The sequence below is a fragment of the Phaethon aethereus genome (assembly GCF_964289735.1).
Source record: "Phaethon aethereus genome assembly, chromosome: 4".
Taxonomy (NCBI): Eukaryota; Metazoa; Chordata; class Aves; order Phaethontiformes; family Phaethontidae; genus Phaethon; species Phaethon aethereus.
The window spans coordinates 66,207,322-66,233,578 of NC_138578.1; the positions used below are offsets into that span (position 1 = coordinate 66,207,322).

At 36.5% G+C, this 26,257-nt stretch overlaps 1 protein-coding gene across 6 annotated transcripts in view; it reads left to right on the top strand.

Annotated features, from left to right (window-relative positions):
- Nucleotides 1-26,257, top strand: part of KCNIP4 (potassium voltage-gated channel interacting protein 4) — a gene marked incomplete at its 5' end in the record, with an annotated part of 489,155 nt that overhangs the window by 255,365 nt on the left and 207,533 nt on the right. For 2 of the 6 annotated variants that reach the window (XM_081998999.1, XM_081999003.1), the window contains one exon: nt 103-202. The exons of the other annotated variants lie outside the window; for them this stretch is intronic. In XM_081998999.1, the coding sequence (XP_081855125.1) occupies nt 103-202 (100 nt within the window). Of the gene's footprint in view, nt 1-102; nt 203-26,257 lie in introns of those variants that run through there. 6 annotated transcript variants of the gene reach the window in all.

A 26,257-nucleotide genomic window follows, 5' to 3' on the forward strand; every position in this document is an offset into this window, starting at 1 on the left:
CTCGCGGGAGCCTTCTGCGCCTAGTTTAATGGCTTTGCACAGAAAGGCAGGCGGAAGAGCACTGTTCTCAGTGGCGGTGGTCAGACCATGACCTAACTCATCATGAACTTGGAAGGGCTTGAAATGATAGCAGTTTTGATCGTGATTGTGCTTTTTGTTAAAGTGTTGGAACAGTTTGGGCTGATTGAAGCAGGTTTAGAAGGTAAGGGAGTGCTTTTCAGTGGCTTGTCATTTTTCTGTTCTGGTTATTCTCTTGCGGTGAGCAAAGGGCACCTGTAAACTGGATGTAAGACGCTACCTCAGTCGCCTCCAGAGCGACGTGCACATCAGTGGCTGTGTGTCGTTGGTGTTAAAGTTGCGGTGATTTTCTTTCGCAGGAGAAATAAACTGGTATCCTGAATGCTGCAAGTATAAAGAGAGATGACAGACAGAGATAAATGCCTTAAAATCTGAATCTCTTATTCCTGTTTTAAATCTGAGAATTTAAAGTAGTAGCGGTCAAAGCAGATTTCAGGATGTTAACGTGCAAATGCAGTTACATTGCCTTAAAATTGCCTTGTAGTCTGTTCAAAACGGTTTTGTAATTTATTCATGTTAACATCATCTGTACTGCGATTGTTGTAATACCAAGATATATATTGTATAGTATTTAAAAACCTGTTGAATTTGCTGTTAACGTTTTAGAATGTACTTGAGGAAGAAGAACTACCATACTCAGATTAAAAATAAGCAACTTTAACATTCACTTAAAGCAATCAAGTGCAAATTTTATTTGCTTGATGCTTTGTTTATCTTAGATCACCTCCTTTCTTTTTAGCAATATTGTTTGTGTATAAAGCAGTAAAAGTGAAAAATAAGAAGCTTACTTTATTTTAAATGTGTTTTTTATTTGTAAAAGCTGGTGGAATATTCATTATTTTTCTCTATTTCTAAAAGCCCTGTTATCCTTACCATAAGAGGAGTTCGTCTAAAAAGCACTGGGTGCAGCATGGTTGATAACGTAATGACATTCATTGTATCCCAGGGTTTTATTAGGTTCTGGACTGAAATAGTCTGCTTCTCAAATATCGAAGAAATATTGTATTCTCAAATCTTACTGTAAGCTAGCATTTGAGTACAGTGTATATACTTATGCCTAAGAAAAGGAGAACTTTGTTGACTAAGAAATTGTGGTTTCATGTGTTAACAAGTGAGAATATAAGCAAAATTTGCTCATATGAAAAGATCTAAAGTAATCCTTTTTGTGTAACCCTTTCAAGAAACTCAGTCTTCAAGTGATTTTAAATAAGGAAATTCACTCAATCGTTTCTCTTTCTGTGATGCTGTCTTGTGTGGAGTTGCTAGTATTGATTACAGAATCTGAAAAAAATGCAGGGACTCACAAAAAGGTGTTATCAAGCTCATTTTTGTAAAGAATTTATGTGTCCATTAGAATGCATTATATTGAGTTTAAATGACAAGGGAGAGAGTGCCTTCAGATGTATGAACTTTTGCTTTTCTTTTTGTTTTGTATTCAGTTGTAAATAGAAATGTCAATCAACCTGAGAAATATTATGGTAACAGTTATCTCCAGCATTAGAAGCTGCAAAGATTCAGAAAAAAAAAAAAGAAAAAAAAAGCCATATTTACTTTTTAGGTTCGTCGGCAGGTTTGTGTGTGCTCAAGTCTGATTACCTCATCTGGTTGGGTTCCCTGGCAAAATTTAGCACTTGATTGCTGTCTGTACTTGTTTTTGTGGCTGGTGAAGCTGCTAATGGAAAGGCAATTAGAAATATAGTGAAGCTGCCTGTAAGTGGTTGTAGGATTTCTGTAAGAAATAGGTTTCTCATGAAGCTACCTGCTTTGTCTGCCTCACTGGCCAAAAAGCTGGCAGTCCGTGTGTGCATGGAGTCTTCAAGTTTCTTCTTACCTAGTGCAGGACAGGTTTCCAGCATGCCAGGTAGATGAAATCACAGGAAGACATATATGCCCCATTCCTCTGTGGTGTTCAACTGCTGTGAAGGAGATAAAAGGCATGATACATGGGAATCAAGTCATAGATGTAAAAAATGATGTATGAAAATGAGGCTTAGCTAAATTGCACAGTCCTATGAATTTGTTTTCTCGTAGTTCAGCAACAGTGCAAGTTTATTCCCCATTTTTTTTCTTAAACTTGAAAATTAAAGATCTGAACTGATTAGACTAGAGAAAAAGATTTATACACTTTCACTAGGGAGTTGAAAAACTTGTCATGATTTTAATAAGTATCAAGGCTATTCATTCCCACCCATGAATGAAAAGTACATGCATCATAAAATTGTACAAATGTTAGAGATGTTTTTAAGTAGAATGTTCAGAAAAAATGGATTTTACTAGTGTAGTCAGACTATCCATGGGCTTTACCAGTAATCAGTGAGGAAACTGGTCACAGTTTTCTGAAAATGTTTTAAGGACATTTGCAGTTGGCTGGTTTTGGATAGATTATATCCCTTCTTTTTTTTTCTCAAAGGTTAATATGGCCCCATGAAATCTTTTTGCATGTTTCATACAAATGAATCGTTTATGACATATAAAACACATCTTATGTCTAACTGGAAATCATCCATAGAGTCAGTAATAATCTGTAACACAGTGCACCCAATGCAGGATGCTAAGTCAGAACTCTAAATCATATTGAAGCTTTGGTAGAGATCTAGGTTTCAGAATTAGTCCCTATCATGGTAACAGAAGTTTGAGGCTAACTTATCTTCCTTCCTACACTGGGTTGTCATGATTCGGAACTTTGTGAACTACTTCCACATTAATCTGGAACAATCAGGTGCAATTTATGTAAATCAACAGCAAAATCTTATTTTCTTCTTTTCAGTGTCGTAATAACTAATGTAAGTGTAAGTAATATTCTGCTTTCTTCAGCCTCTTCAAAACAAATAGTGTCTATAATAATGCATATAATATATGCAATTATTTCATTACTTATGAAAATAATAAAATATTTTCAGAATAAAAATTGTATATACTTCCTTATACTTATTTTCTGATGTACTGCACTCACTTACATAACAGTATGCTTTCTCTGGTTTTGCCCAGTTGCCTTCAACTGCTGACTGATTCTGTTGTTGTTGTAGGAGAACTATTTTCAAATAGATGTTTTTAATATTGTATGACAGCTCTTAAAGTGATAAGTAGAAGAATAGATTTATACACTTCTGTAGGCTGTGGGTTGCAAAGACTTTATCTCTAGGTTAAATATTATTTTATGATGTATTGCACTCAGATCACGGTATGCTTTCTGTGGTTTTGCCTACTTGCTTTTAACTGCTGAGTGGTTTTGCTGTTGTTGTGTAAGAGTATTTTCAAATAGATGTTTTTAATATTGTATGACAGCTCCGAAAGTGATAAGTAGCAGAGTAGATATATTCACTTTCATGGGTTGTGGATTACACAGACTTTGTCTCTGAGTTAAATATTTAACTCTTCATAAGTTAGGTTATGTCCTCCTGTCCTGGTTTCAGCCAGGGTAGAGTTAATTTTCTTCATAGAAGCTAGTGTGAGGCTATGTTTTGGATTTGGGATGAGAAAATGTTGTTAAGGTGCTGATGTTTTGAGTTGTTGCTAAGTAGTCAAGGACGGTCCAGCTTCTCATGCTGGCCTGCAGCGAGCAGGCTGGGGGTGCATGGGAAGTTGTGAGGGGACACAGCCAGGACAGCTGACCCGGGCTGGCCAAGGAGATATTCCCTACCATACAATGTCATGCTCAGTATATAAAGCTGGGACGAAGAAGAAGGAAGGGGTGGAGGGACATTCGGAGTTATGGCGTCTGTCCTCCCAAGAAACCATTACGAGTGACGGAGCCCTGCTTCCCTGGAGATGGCTGAACACCTGCCTGCCCATGGGGAGTCGGGAATGAATTCTTTGTCTTGCTTTGCTTGTGTGCGCGGCTTTTGCTTTACTTATTAAACTGTCTTTATCTCAAACCATGAGTTTCCTCACTTTTACTCTTCCGATTCTCTCCCCCATCCCACCGTGAGGGAGTGAGTGAGCGGCTGCATGGGGCTTAGTTGCCGGCTGGGGCTAAACCACGACACCTCCTTAATAAACTTTGCTGATTTTTTAAAACAGTAATTTATTAGGTATAAGGAGGAATGCATTGATACCTAACCAGGAAGGCATGTTCCTTGATATACCTAGATACAAATTTAAAATTAATCATATTTCTTCTTGTATGGCAAATTTTTCCAAAAGTCATTCACCATTAGAATGAGATATAAGAACTGAGCAAGCTGAATATACGGTACGTTAGCATCTTAAGATTGGGCAATATTCAGGATATCAGTTGAGGTGATTTCAGTCTACTTCTAATACTTTTCTGAGAAATTTGTGATATTCATATCTAAGGATCGTATGAACATGATCAAGATACGGAAGAGGTTTTATATGTGAATATCTTCCTTGTATGTCAGTTATTCTGGGTAAATTGTTGGAGACGGAGTGGTTGAAGTATCATGAGATCAGCCCTTTCCTCAATTAATATGGTTTTGTACTAATGTTTTTTGGGAAACATGGATTGATTTTCAAAAGCTAAATCACTTATTAATTAAATAAACAGTAAAATACACTCCTCTTCATCAGTGTAAGCATTGAACATACACCATTAGGGGTAAGGTTCACAAAAGAAATGTGAAAGATATGAGTGATCAAAAATGTGTACGTAAGTGTTTGTTAGGAAATAATAGCAGTTAGTACCTCTAATAGGAAAAAAATGGTATAGAAGTAATCATATATGTGACTGTGAAATGTGGATTCCATGTTTCTATATTACTGATATCTGTCTAATCTCCTTATTGTAGGAGCCCTGAGAGTGGCAGTAGTAGAAATTTACAGCTGAAATTGTAATAATTGACTTGAATTACTGAAACACTTGATTCCTCTAAAATGTCAAAGCAGCTTCTAATCCCATTTCAGTAATCCTGGCTATTGACAACTTCCCATTCATCAGCTGGAAAACAGAGGAAAACGACAGACACATAGGGAGTTGCTTGTGATAGTTACAAATCTTTTTGACAAGGACTGGACCACTGGAAATGCGGTGGAAGTTACTTGTGGTTGCTCTGAAATGAGCAACCACTGAAGCTGTTTGTCATCCAGGCTATAATCTGCTGGGAATTTCAATATTTTCGCAGTGATGTCCCTCTTCACAGTGTTGTTCATGGATGGAAATGGAGGAATATTAATTTCAGAGGATTCATAATCACTAGCACTTCATACTAGAAATAGCTTGTAATAAACATAGGGGCTTTTCTGCCATTTTTCTTTCTTAAAATCAGTCTTCATGTCAAAGAGAGTTATGCACAGAATTAGGAAGTACGAAAGCAATCATGGACCAATATGTGAAATGATTAGCCAGAGCTGACAGTGTGCAAAAGAAAAAGCGATGGTAGAAATTTTAATATTAGCAATTTCAGGCATTCCTTAGAAGTAATTTGTTCAACTAAGTCTTCATATATAACAAGATAAATTGAATTAAAACAGCTCTCGAAACAACTACTCAGATGTGGGTGGGTGAGCAGTAGATAGAAATCTTTAACACAGAACTCAAGTGAAGTTTTCCTAGATTAAATATTTCTGCTCAAACAGCGCTAACAAGTCCTTTGCAGGCAACGGCAGGTATCGTCGCTCTTTGGGAGCTATGCCCACGTGAGCACCTCACCAGGCTGTGCACCCTGCGTGACTGCGCAGCAGGCCACGGCTGGGCAGAATGAAGAAGAGGAAAGCTCTTCCCCTTCTGTTCTTTTCATACTAGAAACTTCAAGTTCTGGATACAGTTTTGAAAAAATAGAAGTAGGTAAGAAAAGAGGCTTGCTAGCCAAGGGAGTTTGTAATAGGTGCCTTCAGCCCTTACTTGCCTGCTTTAAGCAGTCTGACATCTCTGAATCATCTGAAACCTGGTCTGTTGTAGCTGAAAAGCCTTCTAGCATTCCCAGGTCAGTGTCTGCTGAGGAGCAGCTTTTCTCAAGACTAATTGTCACTCCCGATGATAATGTGCTTGTCTAGGGCTTTACATCCGCAGAGAACTAAAGTAGCTAAATACTGTAACTGCAAATGAAGAAATGTCAAAGAAATAGATGCATAAAGAGCACTACACTCTGTTTATCAATACAATACTTTTTGCAAACTTATTAGTTTATAATTAACCTTTTTTTTAAAAAACCTTTTTAAAAAAAAGAGCACAAATATTAGACCCAAGTAGCAGAGAGTTGATCAGAGAACTCTCGGTTTTACTCTGAGGTGAATAGCTGTGATGCAGCTCATGAACACAAGGGTCTCATTCCTGTTGCAGTTTGGTTATTAGTTATCTCATACAGAACGGGACTTTGAATAAATAGAAATTGTCTCATCTACTAGGAAAGGGAAGAATAGTAGAACCTTATTGCTCAGTTTTAAACTTTTGTAGCTTTAGGTGATAACCTAGTGAATTTTATAAGAATAATCTGGTTATGAGAGAGAGATGTAGGTGGTACAAGTCAAAATATGCAACATATATTCCAAGTTTTGAGAACATTTATTACTTTTCCGTACTTAAGGCTGAAATAGCAAAAAAAAATATTTAATGACTTTTTTAATTCTCAAAAAACAATAAAGGTTAAATTGACATTATGGATTTTTTAAAGCAAGATGTTTAGAGCTAATTAGTTTCATGGTCTGCTGAGTAAAAGAGTAAACGTTTTCTAAGAACACAGTTTTGTCAATGAGTAGGGGGAAAATGGCATACTGAACTTGGTAGGCAGAAGAAAATAATCTGAGTAGTGAAATCAGGTGTACCTGTTCTGTTTAGAAATATATTAGTGCTAATAATACTTTCTGCACTTTTTTCTGTGGAATTCAAAATGCTTTACAGAAGCAAAAAGAATTATCTCCTCATATATGCAAAGGTATCAGGAAAATGAAGCTGAAGAGCTGTAAATTTCATAGAATGATACATGAAGTAAAAAGGAGTTGCCAGATCGTGTGCTTTAAATTTCTGTATATCAGTGTTTCACCACCCTCATTGTGAAATATTTCTTCCTTCTATCTAGTCTAAATTTACTTTCTTTGAGTTTAAAACCATTACCCCTCGTCCTATTGTTACAGGCCCGGCTAAAAAGTCTGTCCCCATCTTTCTTATAAGTCCCCTTCAAGTACTGGAAGGCTGCAGGAAGGTCTCCCCAGAGCCTTCTTCTCTTCTCCAAGATGAACAAGCCCAACTCTCTCAGCCTGTCCTCATAGCAGAGGTGTTCCATCCCTCTGATCGTTTTTGTGGCATCCTCTGGACCCGCTCCAACAGGTCCATGTCTTTCCTGTGCTGAGAGCTCCAGAGCTGGATGCAGCACTGCAGGTGGGGTCTCACCAGAGCAGATGGGCAGAATCCCCTCCCTCGACCTGCTGGCCACACTGCTTTGGATGCAGCCCAGGATACGGTTGGCCTTCTGGGCTGTGTGCACATTGCCGGCTCATGTCCAGCTTTTCACCCACCAGTACCCCCAAGTCCTCAGCAGGGCTGCTCTCCATCCCTTCAGCCTCCAGCCTGTGCTGATACTGGGGGTTGTCCTGATCCAGGTGCAGGACCCTGCACTTGGCTTTGTTGAACCTCATGCGGTTCACATGGGCCCATCCCTGGAGCTTGTCCAGGTCCCTCTAGATAATACATCCCTGTATTATCAACACTGTTTCCAGCACAAATACAAAACACAGCCCCACACCAGCTACTATGAAGAAAATTAACTCTATCCCAGCCAAAACTAGCACAGTCAGTTAGATTTGCTAAATCATTTTATTCCTATGTGTTCTTATATCAAAGGTGAAAGATTAAGTCACATTATTGAACATGTGCTACGCAGCTTTATTATTTTGTATTATAGTTTGCATTTTCACATTGCCCTGTGGCCTGTGTGTGAATTCTCTGTCCAAACTGCTTCATATATAAGTACAAATTATTGTAGTTTCTTAAGGTTATAAAGAAGTTTTATCTTTTTTTTTTTTCATAGCAGAGTTCTTCTAGTTATCTGACCTATTTCTCTGGTGGCGATCGATGAATTGTTCAGCACCTGGTAGAAAATTCAGTCCAGCCAGACTGAATGCTGCCTAAATCTAATGAGGCAGGTGATTTGATCTGATACATCTCTGTTTTTGATTTCTGCAGTTCTTTTCCCCAGTGGTATCTCTAGAAGTAATTTCTGGTTATGGCTGTCCAATCTTGACTTCTGATAGCCCTTATTTTCAGATAACACTACAGAAGCATTAATATATATGCTTCTCCAGGCATATTTTCTTTTTTGGATCAATAGTCCCCAAATTATTTTTCTTAAACAGACAGATAAAACTTGGATCATCCAAAGCAGGCCACAACAGCTATCTTCTCATTGTTGATAATGTGAGATAAAAAGAGATTAAATCAGGTGAATATCCATTTACTACTAATCAGATATTTATTTCCCAGTAGTTATATCAAAGTTATTGTAGGAAATACTGTATACTTTTGTATAGAAGCAGTATGATTATGTTTAACAATTATTATTAACAACAAATTCTAATACAGAAAATGTCAACAAAATAAACCTGTATGTCTGAAGCAGAAAAGAGAAAGGGTTATTGGAGAAGTGAATTGTTTAGGACGTTAAGGAAGATATCTTCACTGCATGACGATGCATAACACTCATCAAATGTAGGTACGTCAGAAGAGACTCTTGTACTCCAGGGGCTACCTCTAAAATGTTTGATAGGCAGGTATCAGCACAGACCTGATTAATCTTCTCTTTGCCTATATTTTGAGTAAATCTCATTTGGTTTCAACTTTTATGACAAACTTCACTTCCAATTTTTAATTTGTTTTTATAAATAACTTTATTTAAATACCCCTATTGGAGGGGAACAGGATTGAGTTCTACCAAGTGACAGAGTGGTTGTAGGTGACCAGGAAAGACAACTGCTGCTGGAGGAAAAATTTGTCTTGCCTGTGTCTGAGGAGCTTTCAGAAACAACAGAAACATGACACAGCCTGCATAAATTTGCAGTCTGAGATTTAATTTTATATTTCCAAGACAGGGAAAGTACCTGTACGCTCAAAAAAATGTTTGGCACTGAACACCTGCCAAGATCCCAAGGATAGTAGGTGCATTGGAATTCTGCCTTGCTTCATTTGTAACTTGCAGCTGGTGATAAAAGGAATTGTACACAGTTTCAGTTTTCTAAATTTTTAATGTATTTGCACAAATATTTCTTTAATATGTTCATTATGTATATTTTTATACATCAATCTAGATTTTCTTAATTAGCTTTGTGTTTATGACTTCTAAGACTCATTTTACAAATAAAAGTCCTGCTCTTACACAAATGTGTGAAGTAAAAGCCATGCTTGAAAATCGTTTGGGATTTGAAGACAAGTTAGAGCTCTTTTCCCTCTTGCTCACCATCACAAAACTCAGAGTTCACATTCGGGCCAATTTTAAGGCTGGATAAGTGATCTGAGATGAATCAGGTTACCAGAACATCAGTAATTGTTTTCAGAAGTAAAGTAGTATAACTGAAAGCAGGATATGGTGCTGAAATTGTTGTTTAGCAACTTGGCAATTACGTTATAAAGTGGTTCATTTGCATACAATGAAAACTGCTTCAATAGTTCATCAATAATAAAAGACAGGAAGGAATTCTGAGCCAGCTCAGATGCTGCCCCATTCTGTGAGAAGACATCACCTTTGCATTATCATTGCAAAAATCATCATAATCTGCTAAAAGCATACTTTAAATGTTACTTATTTTTCTCTTTGTTTCCTTACCATTCTCTTACAGGACTATTTTAAGAAGCAATCCCTTTCTGAATGTTAAAATTTTTTGACTGACCCAATAATTAATAGGCCTAAAACATTCCTATTTAAAAAGTAATTTCACTGTAAATACCCAAGTTAAAGATTCATCACAACAACCTTTGACAAGCTGGCCCAGCATTTAATTACTTTCAAGGCTAGAAATGCGTACCTGCTTTTGACTTTTGTTGCTGTTTAGCTCAAGAGCTACCTACGTAATACCTTCGCCTATTCTTTGCTAGTTTTGAAATACTATATAACATCAGATATCTTTAATCTTTGTAGATTAATTTTTAAACTGTGTTTAGGAACAACTTCGCCTCTTTTTCTTAGAGACTAGGTAAGTAAAACTACTTTAGCACTTGTACCATTTTCTTTCTAGAGTCAACATAAGTTTTGTGGTTTTTTCCTGAACTTTTTTCAGTTTTTAAGAAACTTCTTAGAGGATAGATATTCAAACTGGACACAGGATTCAAAACTGGTATCAGACAGAGCAGAGGTAAGAGATAATATCCCTGCCTTGCCCATACTTGATATTTTATTACTAATGCATCTAAGCAATAATTATCTCATACTTTCATGTAAAATAGAGATATTCACATTAGTGATTCGACACAGAACTAAAGACAAGGGTGAGTTCCTATCTTTTTCATCAGAAGAGCTCATTAGAAAATCTTTGGTAATTTTATTTTTTTCCTTTGAAATAACCATATTAAAGATGTGACCTCCTGTTGTGAAGCCTGATATGGATTAGTACAAGTGTACCACCTGTGTTGTTTTGTTCATCTTAGATTAGGCTACCATAAAAAATGAAATAATATGTTGAATTGGGAGTGCTACCTCAGAACTATTCCATTTGTTACTGGATTATCAAACTAACTTTTAGAAAATTTATCTGCAGTTATTTATCTTCATGAATACAGGTGAGTATAAAGATGTATTTTTTTCTCCTTGGAAGATCCCCATTCCTCCAATTTTTATCTTTTTTGTTCCTTCCTAAAGATTTATTACTCTGGTAATTTTCCTTCTGATTATAAACCTGCACTATTACTACTCTTAATTTAAAAAGAGATATTTTTACAGTCAGGAAAAATGATAAAATGTAACTTTTCATGCACAGATTTTTATTTTTCTAAAGTCCTATAGTGAATATTTATTGCAGTGGTGAAATAACTAATTCGATATTGGTGTATTTTCTATATTCACTGACATTTTTAGACATCGCTGTGTTATGTGGATGTATAGAATCAGGAAGCATAGAATTATAGTTCCAAGTATTGTGTTCAACATCTTGTGCTATCAGTATCACCACTCTGCTAAAAGCAGATTTCTTTTTTTCAGGGAAGGGGTTCTATTACAGTTGAAGAACAGTAATGAAACGATAACCTTCTGTTATCATAGTATTATATGTTTTCCACTGTTTAAAATATGATGGTCTCAGTAACCAAGTACATGGTTATTTGGATCTAGTTGAAGCTGATTACAGTCTTGACCTCAGCCTGCTTCTTGGAAGTGAGCTGTAATTGGCAAGTAATTCAAGACCTTGAGCACTGGCTTGCCAGGCAGGTACAAGGTGAAAAACACCCCCACTCATCCATCAGATAGCTTGTCAGTATAAGGTCTTTTCTCAAATAATCCATGAAGGGAATGATTACCTCTCTCTGAGTCAACCACAGGTTGGACTCGGATATTTTTCAGCGGTGGACATAGCTGTGAGTGGCTATCCTACTGCATGGCAAAATTCAACATGTGGTGAATCAATCCAGTTGCAACAGTGTTTTGTACTGCCATAATCTTCAGGATAGATCACTGTTATTGAGTCCTTGTGCTCACAGAAGAAACACGTTTCTTTGCTAGTCCTGTGACATCTTGCTTTAAGGGTAAGGGAAGTGTGTGCGATAGTGCCACAGAAATAAAAGCGTATGCTTCGGTATTCCTTCATGGATTAACCCGTCAGGATTTAAATCCTCATTATATCCACAAACTTCTTTAACATCTATAGAAACGCTGGGATATTCCTGTCTCAAGCTGTGAGAGTATTCCTCTCTAGTTGAAAAAGGTCTTCATAAAGATTGTACCATCAGACATCACTTAACATTAGTAACGCAAAGGTCCATTCAATCCTACTTCCGCTCTTGTCCACTTCACACTTAACACTCAGGAATCAAACCTTTATTTTTTTTTCCACACCCTCATGACCTCTTGAGCACCCCTAATGACTCCAGAGCCTCTCTACATCCACCTGTAATTTTCATTTGAATTTCAGAATGAAAATGCATTTGCGGTTACATTCAGGAGTTAAGTCCTCTGAATTTTACTTTTTCTACCTCTGTACAGACACTAGTGTCAAGAGTAGCAGAAAAGGGGTGTGTTGACACTATCCAGTACACAAATCCACTAGTTCTTTTTGTTTTGTCTTTGTCTTTTTAATATTTTTTTTTAATTTTTCTATTAAAGATTAATTTCTTTGGGAAATTGAAGGCATCCGTGAAATAGAAAGATTGCATGCTCTCACCTTTTGGCAAGCAGCTTTCATGTCTCTCTACATAAGGGTGGGAACAATGTCAGCTTCTAGGACAATGAACATCTATGCCCTTGGGTGTATGCAATTACTCTATTATTCCTTTGTCTTCTCCACCACTTACCCTCTCTCTCTCCAGGGTTGCTTCCACAAGCAGGAAGCAGTTAATATTCCAGTCCTAGGAACCAAATCCCCTCTCACTTTGGGAAACAGGGCATTTACAGCAGACATTTTCAGGTGCCAAACAGGACCAATTTGGGCCTAAAGAGAATCAATATTTTTATTTTGAAATTCAAGTCTGAGGTGATGGTACTGACTGTTACAAGCCCATTGCTTGAGGAAATAATTGGTTTTACTATATGAACTTCTTTTATCACATACTATAATATCGTAATTTAGGAAATACCTCCATTTTATGTTGTGCCTTATCGTTTGAGTCTTCCATGTCTCCAAGCACCTTCATCAGTGTCCTGGTAGTGTGACTCAGCTGGAAACAGTTATCAGTTTCCTGGTGAAGGGCAAAAAGAGCTAAAGGTAACTAAAGATCTCTATACTTTTATTAGTACGATATTACAGTAAGATTGCTTCATTGCTGTTACTCGTAAGATTGCTTCATGAACTTTCCTACAGCTGGATCCAGCCTGTCTTGGGACAATTTTCAAATGCTGAGAGATCTTGAAACATCTAGGTGTATCAAGGTCATAGTGGCTTAACTAGTTTTATGGGGTTGTACTGCAGCATATTCTAAGGTTATGCTCTCTACCATATTTTATTTGCACTGCATGTGATTGTGACTCCAGCTTTATTGTGTCACAAAAATTTTGGGACCTGTGTATAACTGTTCCTCCTGTCCAATACTTAATTTATACACTGGCAGAATGTCAGCACTTGAAATTATTTGAGGGGCACTTTTCTTTCAAACTCAGCCATTTATTTCCTACCTTACACTCTTTTTTAAGACTAAGAAACTTAATCCAGCAGTCCCAGCTGAATACCTTTTTGATTAAGATTCCTCGTGTATGCCTTCCAGCCTTAATTTTACTGATGGTCCTCAGAAAAATAAATACAATCACTAAATGCTAGCCTGGTTTTTATTTCCAGGAATCTGCTCTGCATTTCAGTGAAGACGCTTCAGTCTTTGTCTCTGTTCTAAGCCTGCTCTCACAGAGCTCAGCGCAGTGATTCTCATGTCTCATCACACGTACTGGATATTTTTCAGTATTTAAGCATCTTCTACACAACAGAAACATTATGCAAAAGTACATATCCCGGTAAACCAAATTGTTTTCTTTTCATCTGGTCAGTAGTCTTGCTTGTAGCGTCTACCATAAAGAGATTGGTTATTTTAAATTACTTATTTTAAAATATTTTCACATAGAGCAAGAGACTGTGTTGGGATCTGCTATGAGAGCGACAGGGAAGAGCCGCAAGATGTAATTCTAGTGCAGTCCAGGCAGCCTGAAAGATTCCTGACATCCCTTAGAAACCATCTGAACTTCCAGGCATGCCTTCACCAGACACTGTGGAAGTGCAGATGTTTCTGTTTACTAAGTAGCTCTTGGCAAGGCAGTTCCACGACATTTTCTTAAGGAACTCACACCTTACATCCTCTTAGCTTGCTCCAGGCCAGTGGATGTGGTAGAACAAGGACAGCAGTAACCCTGTAGTGAATTTGTGTCCTCACAACCACTTCAAAGAGAAAAGAAGGTTATTTAGCAGTAAATGGAAGATACATGTAAGAAAGTAAAAAGTTTTTGATCCTCAAACATCTGACAGTGTAACTGAGGTTCAGCTCAAAATCTTCCAAAGTGTAACAAGCAGATGGATTTAGGGAACACAGATTGCTAAATCACTGTCCGGAATTAATCCATTAGCCTATGGCCGTCTGCTTGTTGTGGCAAAGACATTAACAATATAGATAATGACATCCATAATGCATCTAGGACTGCTTTTATCTACATCTAAAATAGTTGGGTTTGGTATAGTGGCTTTGTGTACTTAGTGCTTAGAAGGAACTAAGTAACTTAGAGATGATATATGCCTTAGCAAAATCCAGTCTCCTCTGAGCCTCTTCTGTGGTGCATCTACTGCAACTTACAGTTGTTTTGTTTAGATCTATGAGCATTTATGTTTTTCCTGTGCTTTCCTTTGAGATCCTAGCTCTGTGTTAGCTGTAGTATAAATCTTGATGTTTGTACCTTACATCACGTCTGTACTGGCCGCCCAGTTTAAACACTTCTGTAACATGACTTACCAGTTTTCACATCCTGCAGCTGACCCAGTCCAACCCACAACAGCTACAGCCTTTTGCAATTTCAGATATGATTCAAACACAAATAATTCTCTAATACAGAATTTAATTAGTTTTATTCTGAGATGACCTCTGATGGTTTTATCAGCTGTACTATCACAGCCATAGTCACATGAATATGGTCACTGGACATCTTAGAGAGGTAATGGCCTTTTTTGGTTGATGCACTTTGTGTTTACCTATAACGTTTTGGGCAATAATTGCCAACACTTTGGCAACAATTACCTAATGACAGGCATACAGCCCACAGTTCATCATATGGAGCAAATGCGTATAGAGCACAAACCGGCAATGGAGTGCCTTGGCAGAACAGGGCTCCTTTCCACAGACTGTTTATCAGAATTGGTTGGAGAAAACATAACTTTCAAGCTATCCCAAGCAAGTATTAGGAAGGAGACATTTCAAACTCAGTTGGGCTTTTAATGAGCAAAGCAATTATACTCAAAATTAATAGATACTTGTGTCACTCCAAAGGACCGTTTTGGCTGGGAAACTGTCTCTGACAGTGGTGTACAGGGCTTAGAGAAGCAGCACATGCTAGTCTTACGAGTTCTCCAGGCTCGTGTTAAGTGTTACATTTGCTGCCTTCCATTTGTCTGGCATAAGAAACATGCTATAGACACTACAGGTTTTGTAATTTCATACTAGAGTTCCCACTATATCCCAACTAAAGGGATATAGTCCTCACAACTTACTGCTACTCATTCGTTTTATTGTTGCAGTACCTTTTTTACTGATGCTTCATCTGAATTCAGGTTGTGCCTTCCCTGAATACGTAATCTCTCAGACTCATCCTTTTTAAGCAGAAAATTCAACACAGGGTATTTATTAACCTCTTCCTCTCTGAATTATTGTAACTACTTGTAATAACGTTCTCTTAAAAATGTCCTGTGTGGAATGTTTTTTCCATCTACACAAAGCAAGAGCAGTGGTAATACCAGGAAAGCAAGGCTGCTGATATGGCAAACCAAAAGTGCAGACCAAACATACTAACGAGTTGATCCATGCCACGGGGTCTCTGCTATTCATTTCCCACAGATGCCCTCTGCCATCCAGCAGCAATGCTGCAATGCCACATTCAGTTCTTCTACATGTGTCTTTTACTCCCATCTCTGGTTTAGATCGTCTTTAGTTATGTTTTTGGACAGTATTTTACAACAGCAACAGTAGTGTTATTTGGTCTCAGTATTAATCACTGGGATTAATTAATTTTTGTTGGAGCAACTCAGAACTAGTCTCCAAAGCAGAATATGAGAGGAATTTATAACTACCCACTCTCTTCTGGTGTAGAAATATATGCAGTTCTGATACTGTCTTTTTGGGGTCTTTAGTAGATCACCTGGGACAGTGGGACTAAAAGAGCTGAAATAGTCAATTATTTCTGATAGGAAGCATTTTCTTTATGACAGGAGTAAATAATGGTAGGTTTGTTCGCTGAGGGGTTTGTATTAGCAAATTGGCACATTGTGATTTTCCAACAAATCGTTACACATCGTAGCAGGGTCTGGTGCTCTTGCTCATAACAAGCATAAACATACTCTGTAAAACTCCTTCCTTTTTTATGCTTCTATCTGATTACAGCCCTTTAGCTTGTTAGCCAGTTTCTTTAAAGGGGCTCAAAGGCAGGGCTTTGCATTAAGCAAATGAATAGAGCACAACTGGAGATCCTCGTAACAGTGTCTGTGGAATGGGGTGGTCTTAGGAGCAGCAGATATCCAGAAGCTCTGATTTTCTGCCATCAATAAAAAGATAAAACCAGGACTTCCCCTAGAATTTCATACTCTCTAAGCAGCCTTTCTGACAAACCAAAATATCTCCACTGATGTTCTGTTGCTGGCAGTTCAATTTCAGGAAGAGGGAATGTATACTAAAAATATGAAAAGGCTACCAAAAATTAAGGATAAACTAGTTATAACTTTGGAGTTACTGGTTTGACTCCAAAATACAGCATTCTAATTAAAATTTCAACATGTGATTGTTATATAAAACTCATGAAGGTTTCATAACTTTCATAGTAAGTTTTGATTTTTTGCAGTAAAAAATTAAGGGCTCCACTGTGTGCAGCAGCACTTTATTTCCAACATATCTATATAGAAGTGATTGCTCAGTGTTTGCAAGAAAAAGGAGAATTTTCTCCTGGTATGCCTTGCAAGTGATGTGTAATGCATGATAAAGGGATCGCTTTATAAAGGAATCTCTTCCACATTAGAGCCTAACATGTAATTATCCATTACAGAAATTGAAATGCAGTTGCCAGACTGCATGTTTCAGTCCTCCTCTGTTACCCAACAATCACATTTGGTTTTTAATTGCTAATTTTTTTCTGTCTTCTTTTGTCACAACCATTACATTTCTTGTTCTCATCATCCCATTTTGTTCTGTTTTCTACCCTAAAGCACATATAAATTTTTTCAGCAGTTTAGTGTAACTGATAATTAGCCTTTTTCTCTTCTATAAAACTTTATGAAGATTCAGCAAGCTTGCACGGCAAACCAGGTTGTAATCTGTCTCTTATTTTCACGCTCATTATAACTGCGAAAAGACATGTCTGGCTTTCTAACAAGGGTCTTCAGTTGCATGTATGATGCAGATCACACCCTTCCAAAAGTGATTGCTAAGTGCAGTACAATTTTGGTTCTAAAAAATACTTTAATTAGTATCTTCAGATAAAAACATATATTTTGCCTTACTGTATGTGATTAAAACAAGCATAGAATTTTTTCTTCTCTGTGTTTCCATTCTAGGCTGCAGGAAAAGTCTCTGCATTCTGAGTAGCAGTAATAGCAGCACTCTGAAATTGGGAATACCTCCAGTATTAGCTCTTGTCAACCTGGAAATATTTGCATGTTTAGAGAGGATAGGATGGAGAGAGGATAAGTAAGAAACTGGGAGGCAGAGAAGCAGACGTTTCACTATCTTGAATTTTCTGTGACTAAATGCGTATTTTCCAAAGTAAAAAGCAAAGTCTGGCAAAATCCTTTGGTAAATTTAGTCTGATACACAATATATTCTGTGATTATTTCCCCTCTGTGCTTTAATAGTGACTCCAAGATTAAAACAAAAGTCAATATATGCAGTTTGAGATTTAATCTGAAAGGAGAAAAGCATCTCCATTTAACATGGCAGCATGATACACTGGAGTGGCAAAACACATACTAAGGAAAGTCATACTTTGGCAAGCACAGGTGTTTGTGTCTGTGTTGTTAGAATAGAAGAATGCTAGAAAGAAGAGACAATCCCACAGTATGAATGCATACGTGTTAATTTTTTACATATTAGGTTACTTTTCTCAGCACAGCAAATTTTCTAGATGTTATAGATAACATTTTCCTTTGCTTCTTAATCTTATACATTCAATAGTGAATTATAGCATAATACATATTTCAGTGCAAATAAAAGAACATTTTCTACATATAACCCAACAGAATTCCTTTAGAGAAAGCTTTGTTTAGAAAGGTTTTCAATATTTGCTTGAGGAAAAAAATGATGTTCCAAACATTATAGACATTTAACAGTTATTTGGTAGGAGGTACATAGGAGGCTGTTAAATATGGTCAACAAAGTACTTGTCAGATTGAGATCTTCATACATCATTGGTTCCTAATATGTTTAAAATGTGTATTTACTACTGTAGTGTCTGCATTTATTAAAGGAAAATATATTTCATTAAAAGACAGAGTAAAACATGATTATAGTTCATGTCGGTTTGACATTTTGTGATTTATCACAGAAATATTGCAGGTTACTATTCCGGAGCTAGTCTGAAGCAGAAACTATTCTACTGAGTCAAGAAAAAATACTAAGTCTCATGGGCTGCTGAGTCATATCAAGAAAAACCTGTATCATTAATTGCCGTTCTGTAGTTCTCTATGGGTCTTTTTTGTGGAATATTGGATGCAACATGTATTCCTGAAATAATTCAAAAAGTGCAGCTTAGGGCTTAACTCAGTGTATCTTTCATATGGATTTGAATAAAGTTGAAGGAAATTGATACTGAAAATTGGAAATATGCAAAGAAATTGAAGACGCTTCTTTCATTTGAAGGGAGTTGCTGGTTTGGAAAGAAACATCAACACTCTGGAGGGAAAAGGAGGAAGGAAAAGGTGACTACAGAAACACAATGTTTGTTGTGCCCTTTTCAATTCAGAAGTTATACATTTTAAAAGGAAGTTAGCAAGTTAATAATGCCTTGCTGCCAGCCTATCTGCTTTGCAATTTTTAGTTTAGCTAGGGAGCTCTCTGGGAATAGGTACATAGATGGTCCCAACAGACACAACCCTTATTGAACTATTTTCAAGAATGTTTCCAGAACACCAAATATTGCCTCAGAAGGTGAGGTGCTTTATTATGTTTTCCTGAGTTTTTTCTAATTTATATTAGTTTTTGGAGAAAAGAGAAATGACAGCCAGCTGGCCAAAGGTCAATACTTGATAATTCTATTATTAATAAAATCTGGATCCAGTCAACCAAATATGGGATTGCAATAAAGTGCAGTAACAGAATGCGTAATTATTTGTTGTTAGTTTATGGTCTAATTTTTTTTAAGATTTAAGTATGGAATTGAAGGTTTTAACTTGGTAGTGAAGTCAAGTTTATGTAATATTGTAATATTATTGTAATATATTACAGGGTAATATAAAACAAAGAAAATGCAGTGAGATATTGAAGGAAAAAAATATGCTGTTCAGTTTCCTGCATAGGTTAATAATTGAGGCTTTAAAATAGCATCATAATAATAAATTGCTTAGAATTCAGTTTATTAAAAAATGAATGGTTTTCTTTACCTTTTTTTCCCTCTTTATTAAAAAGTGTATGAAAACTGCATGCATGAGGGAAAGAAAGAGACGGAATTTCTTGAAAGATTTGGAAAAGAACTGGTAAGTTTCTGTCTCCCTTTAAGGTTAGCAATACATTAAGTGCATTCCACATGACTGACTTAGGTTTATTTTGGTGTGTTTTGTCCACGGGGTTCCAATTTCTGACGCACAATTTTCCATTAAAGGTTTTTACACTAGCCCCTCTCATATGAATGTTGATCTCACTTTACAGAGACATTATCAAAAGCATATGTATGCATTATTTATAAACCACAGCACTTCATTTGTAGCATCTAGAATCTAATGACAGGAGTGACAATCTGCACATCCAGATTTGGATGGGAGTTTTAATCAAGCATTTGTGCCAAACGTTGATTATCTGTTAATCATCTCAAACAAACCTGAACCTGAGTATCACATGGCACATGAAAAGGGCTATTTTTAGATTCAGAGACAGTCAACATTAAGGTAGAATTAAAATTCCAGAGATGAACTGCTAGAAAGCTGAACCAGAAAGATATTTTTACCTGTATAGGACTGAGTTTTTTGCTGTTTATAGAGAGTATCCTTTTGCAGTCAGTAACAAACTGCTAGGTTTTAATTTTTCCATTCTTTTACCTTTACTCATAACAGAATCCATGAAGTGTTAAGTATAAGACTGGGGAGAACGTAGCCAAATATACAATACTTTGATGGACAAACTGATGACTTTGTAAACCTGACACAAATTGGATGAGTAGGATTTCCTTTTACTCTTTTGTAAACTGAATCTGGATCTCACCCGAATTCCTTCAAAACTGACAGGCTGATATACTTTTATTTCCCTTTTGTGATAATTGTGAGTGTCATAATTATCCCTGTATTGTATGGCGGTTTTCAGTAATGAAATTCAAACTGTGTATCACTGGAAAAGACATTTTTTGTTACCATTGTATCTGAAATACAGTCTAAACTTGTCTAGGTTGAACAGCAGTGCAAGAAAAAGTATTCTCTAACAGATTAGACTGAAATAATGTTTCCTGCTGCTTTTCAACTTCAATAACTAAATTGAAAAACAGTCATCAGAAAAAAAGAGGAGAAAACTGTTTTGATATTTAGAAATCAGTATCTTAACTCACTAGTAGCCCTCGTCTCATCTATCCCTTAAAGTCAGACTATAACTTTGATCATGAAACTTTTCCTCATGATGTGTTTTCTCTAAGAGAACTGTGGGGTTACTAAATTTCTCATAAACAGTAGAGTACTGTTGACAGAGTAATGATTTTGCACTAGAGATAACGCTTTATATCTGTTTTATTTGTACTTGTGTTTGGTCTACATCAAGGATTTCAGTTAGCTTCCAAGTGAAAAGAAAGGAGAAAGCAAAACAAAACAAGTAAAAAATCCTGAGCCATGAACAGTTTCAGCACCAGTCCAGGTAATGTCGCCAAATTGGCAGGACATATACAATCTGTCATCTGTCAAGCTATTGCATTTGATAACCAGCAATTCTTCATTCAACCATCTGTTTAAATCTTTTTCACATCCTGTGGTTATACTCATGTCACGGATAATATTTAAAATGTTAACAGAATGTTGCTGACCTAATGTGCATTAGAATAAATAAGTAGATGAATCCATATGTTTCTAGCCTAGGAAGTTTTTACAACTGTGCCCTTGCCCCATAGCATATTTGGCAGTGGTTAGTTAGGCAGGTCTATTAGCAGGAGAGCCTATATTTTTACATTACTATTTTTACAGAAAATCCATAGAACTGAAACTGTCTCTGCAGCTGTGTACCTAATAACTTTTTAGTGTATCTATCTGGGCCAAATTCTAAAGGAATATGTAGGCTATACCTGCATCGCTGTGAACAGTTCATTTCTGTGCACAGTACCTTATAAGGCATCATGTCATTCAAGTTTCATCTAAGCCAAACTTTCTCAAAGCTCAGGGAAATTTGCTTCTCTTGGGACTTTCTCTACCTAGTCAGTGTACCTGGTTCAGAGATTTGATCTGCTTTTAGAAATGTGGTTATAACTCTAAGAGTTAATTTTAAGCTAATGTAGTTAAATTTTAAAACCATTTCAATTTTGGTGAATATTTTAATAAATAATATTGCCTTCCTAGCTGTTGATCTGTCACACGCACTGAGACTAGTGGTCAGCTTTGCAGCATGTTTCCATGGGCAACAGCTAAAGAAGCTCATATGAGTAAAAGGCAAAAACAAGCAAAGTGCAAAATCCTTTATGAACATCTTATTGCTGCCTTAAAACAGATGTTTGAAGTGTGCTTATTGACTGCCAGGAAGAAGAGAAAAAATGCACGTATTCATGAATTGCGCTTCACCTTTAACTTTGATTTTGAAATACAAGGGGTTAGGCTCTGGGTTTCAATAAAGAATTGTACTAACCATTTAAAAAAAACCCCAAAACGACACTTACAGCAGTTAACACCTATACAGCGTGTACCTTACAGTATACAGGAACTAAAGCTGAAGAGTCAAATACCGAAATGTATGACAGAAGTCCGTGTAACGTTTAAAAACTAAACTTAATTCCAGATAATCTGGACGTTCTATTACTGAAGCGGATTATCAGTTTATGGAATTGAAACAAATACATAAACCCTTACAGATAATTTTAGGTTACTGTTGTTTTTCAATATATCGGTTAGCCATACTGAATAAACAAATAAATCAATGCGGAGATTATACACTGGTAATTGCATCAGTTTTGGGGAGAAGATATTACAAAGAGTTAGCACCCATAAATTTTAGTTAAGTTTTAATGTTTTACTGATTCTCTGTAGGCACAGCCTATATTAGCCATTAATTTATATTTTTTTTCTGTGTCTGATCATGCCAACCACAAGCCAGTTATGCGTAAAGCATGACAACTTCAGTATTCCATTTTGAAGACAGAAATTGCAGCACACAAAGCCTTGAGGAATAGGGCTCAACTCTCCAGTCCTGCAATCTCGTGTTTTTAATTGTGAAGTACATGCTTCTTCCATTAATATAGTTTGTAAGAGGAAGATAATACTATTAAAAGTCCATAGTATTTTCTTGGTTATTCTTTTTTAAAAAACTAGTAGGTTTTTTTGGTTTTTTAATTCTTTAGTTAAAATACTAACATGATACTGAATTGAAGATGAGGGTTAAGTATAAATAATAAAACTTTCAAAAGTGTCTGAGTTAATATAATTTCCTTCCTTGACCCATCCCTGGTCCTTTTTTATTTGTTGAATATCATGGATTTCACAGATCCAGGTAAGGAATGTAAGGCTGAGTAGTTTTCTCACCAGTGGTTTTCCTTCTATAAGTAATTCCAGGCACACTGGTCATTAAATTGGAGAAACAGATATACCAGCGCTCACAGGAGACTCAACTTACACAGCGGACAAGCGTGTGATTCACTTCTGATGAGTCAGTCAGAAGAAAGAAAATCACATGGAGGAGCATCAGTTGACTGTATGCAAATAAAGAAGAGGTACTCTTGGCAGGGCAGGTTAGCTGAATACAGCAGGGTTTTGTCCTGTTGTTTAAATGCCATGTCAAGTGTCATCTTCTCACATGTGTGTTCTGAAGCAAGAAATCATACATTGAAACTCTGATGCTTCATCTGAACTATTTCCACAGCTTGCTTTCCCTGAAGGCAGTAGGGCATCCATCCCTGAATGTGTCTGTCTTCCGGGACACAACTGGCAACATAACAATGTGATTTATTTCTTCAGGACATGGTTTAGGGGACATGGTGGTTCTGGATTAATGGTTGGACTTGATGATCTTAAAGGTCCTTTCCAACCTAGTGATTCTGTGATTCTGTGATTCATTTCTCACTTCATTCTTGAAATTTTAGCTGTAACATCTCTATTGATAACTGACTTTCCTCAATTTATTTTAAGAAAGTTATTATTTCTACTCTTTTTAAAAGAAGTTTACTTACTCTTTTTCAGATATTATTAAATTTTTCTCTTTGCTCTCCTAAAGCCACCTGTCTGCTCTCTAACCTCTGCTGATATTGCAGCTACCTGCTTTACTTATCTCATTTCTTCCTATGTTCATTCTATTCTATATTGCTCTTACTCCTCACTACTTTTGGTTCATTCTCCAAACTTTAAAACTACCTATGTGTTTGCAAAATCAAGTATTTTCACACCAAGGATTCTTTTTAATTCAAACTTTTAAATCTTTCCTGTTACTTATAACTGGATATCACATTGGTCTTATTTATTATATTCACATTATTTATATCCAGCTCTAGCCTTTAGAATGACTAGTCTTAGTGCAGGAAGTTTTTTCATCCATACAGTCCCTCCACCCACAATATTTTATGTGTATCACTTGGGCTTTCAGATTGTCTTACAGTTGGCATACAGAAACTTTTGCTTAAAGCATGTTAGAGGCTGTAAACACTTTGTCTTACTGGCAAAAATAAACAAATAAAATTAGCTAACTAGGTGGTTGACCTCTGTTAGATGAAATATTGTGAATCAGTCAAAATTGTTTGTGACTGGGGGTCTTTTCAATAAAGAGTCTAAATCAATGATATTGCTCCATTTATTCTGACATTGACCTGTGCTTTATCTTATTTTTTGTTTTCTGGACTTTAGTTACAAGTTAACATTCATTTGTCTTTCTACTGTTAAAGAATTCATTCAATTCTGATGGACTTTAGATAAAATGTCCCATTCATCTATTGACAAGTAAAAAACACTCACGTACTCTTCTAATCTATTGAACTGAAATGTATGTAGACACCAGTGGATATCTGAGTGCTTTGAGACCCCACCACATAGTACTCACCTCACAATATTCAAATGTAGCACCATAATGTGCAGCATATACTAGTTGCAATATCCTTACGGGATTTTATTGTATTCTGGCGCTTTTATTTTGCAGTTCAAACTCCAAAAAGATATTTCTGAGCATTCATTAATTCCCTTTTCACACACCCGTGTGAATGTTAGTGCTTTAAAACCAAAAAGGGAAGTGCTTTTTAATAGTATCGCCATTAATGATTGATTTGTGACTTGTTTGTGCAACATCAGCAGAATAGGCCTAATATTAGGTTTTAATATTCTTGCTAAAATTATTCGTAGTTACTGATGGAATTTCTTACAGTGGAGGAAGCCAGAGATATTTTAATTATATCAGATAGAGTTAGTCTCTCTCATTCTCCTTTCACAGAGCTTCTGTTGTACTTAAAATTTGGTGCAATTATTTGATCTAAGTGATCTGGACTTAATTTTGTAAACAGCATTCTGGATTCATTCAGCTTTCTCTTCAGACTCTTCCCAATCATTTTATTGCTCCTAACTAGTTCTTTAAGTTCTATCATGTTTCTCGTGCTTTTCATTATTACATTGATTGATCAGTTCAAAGTATGTTTCCCCTCTCTTGGTAGTCATTTGACCTGATAGAGAACCTTGTAAAAAGATAAGTAGAAGAATATTAGCTAAGTGAAAGTGCAATGTCTGTATTTCTTTCTGAGCTTGTCCAGAAAGACCTTTACATGCATGTTCTGTATATGCACGTTTTTATAAAGCCCTGAACCTACTGTGAGTGCTCTGCCAAGCTGACACGAGCCCACGCAGCGACTGCGTGCAGGACTGTGAGTTATCCAACAGGCAAGTCAGATCCACTTCACCTTCTCCAGCTGGCTTACCACTCTTTCCAAGTATAGTAACCTACATACGTACGTAGATAAAATTTCTGGCCAAAGCAAAAAGACAATATCCTGAGAAACCCAAACATATGCAGCTCTAGTAAAACAGAACCACACAAATAGCAAATAGAAGAACAAGTTCAAGATGTTTTATGTTTTGGGGCAATGTGAATAACATCTAGAAATGTCTTCCGCCAGATGTAAATGAAACATTATGCTCCTAGAATGGTTTTATTACCGGTCACTAAAGGCTTTTCCTCTTGTCCTTAATCAAAGAAAAAGATCTTTGGCTTGGCAAATTGTTTTTTACATTAAGGTATAGTCCAGGCTCTTGTGCATTTTTTATGCCACTACTCAGAATAGACACATAGATATTTAGTCTGATTTAGTATAGGTTTCAGATAAAATAAATTTAGGACTGTCCCTAATGAAACACAGGGATGCCAAACTGGCATGGTCTGTTTGCCAGAATGTAAAAATGAGTGACTTTGAGGTCTTCTCTGAAGTGATGGAATCGCAGTGTTATTTTATCCCTCTGAGATAATCACACGCATGAACCATTTACACCGCTGCACCTTCCCTTGGTCCTTAGGATGTCAGGGCCCACTTCAGCTGCCAACTGAACTATCCAAAGGCTTTAATTAGGTATGTTCTACAATTACCATATGTTATTTTCCTCTTCTCATTATGAATGAGTGCGTTGTGACAGCTTGCTCTTTCAATTTTTTTTTGATTTATTGACTGTTTCTTGTTTTCATCAGATCTTTTATTTGCTCCTACCAGACCTTAGCTTCTTCTGTTTAGTTATATATGTACACTCTGGGTGAAAGCAGTGCGAAAAATGAAAACATGCATTAAAAATTATCACATTTCTTTGAATATTACAACAGCTGGCCACATGTCCAATGCTTCAGAAGCAGAACTTTCTGACCTACACCTTTAGAATAAAATCTCTCTCCCAGATGAATTAAGCTTCCCAAGTTGAGAATTTGCATATGAATTTTCACACAAAAGGCACAACTGTGATTCAACTGAAACTAATATATCATTAAAAAACTTGCATTTTATTATAACTTTTTGTCCTACAAAAATGGAGCTGTAGCTAGGCTGGCATTTCATAAAATCAGAGAATCATATGACAATTT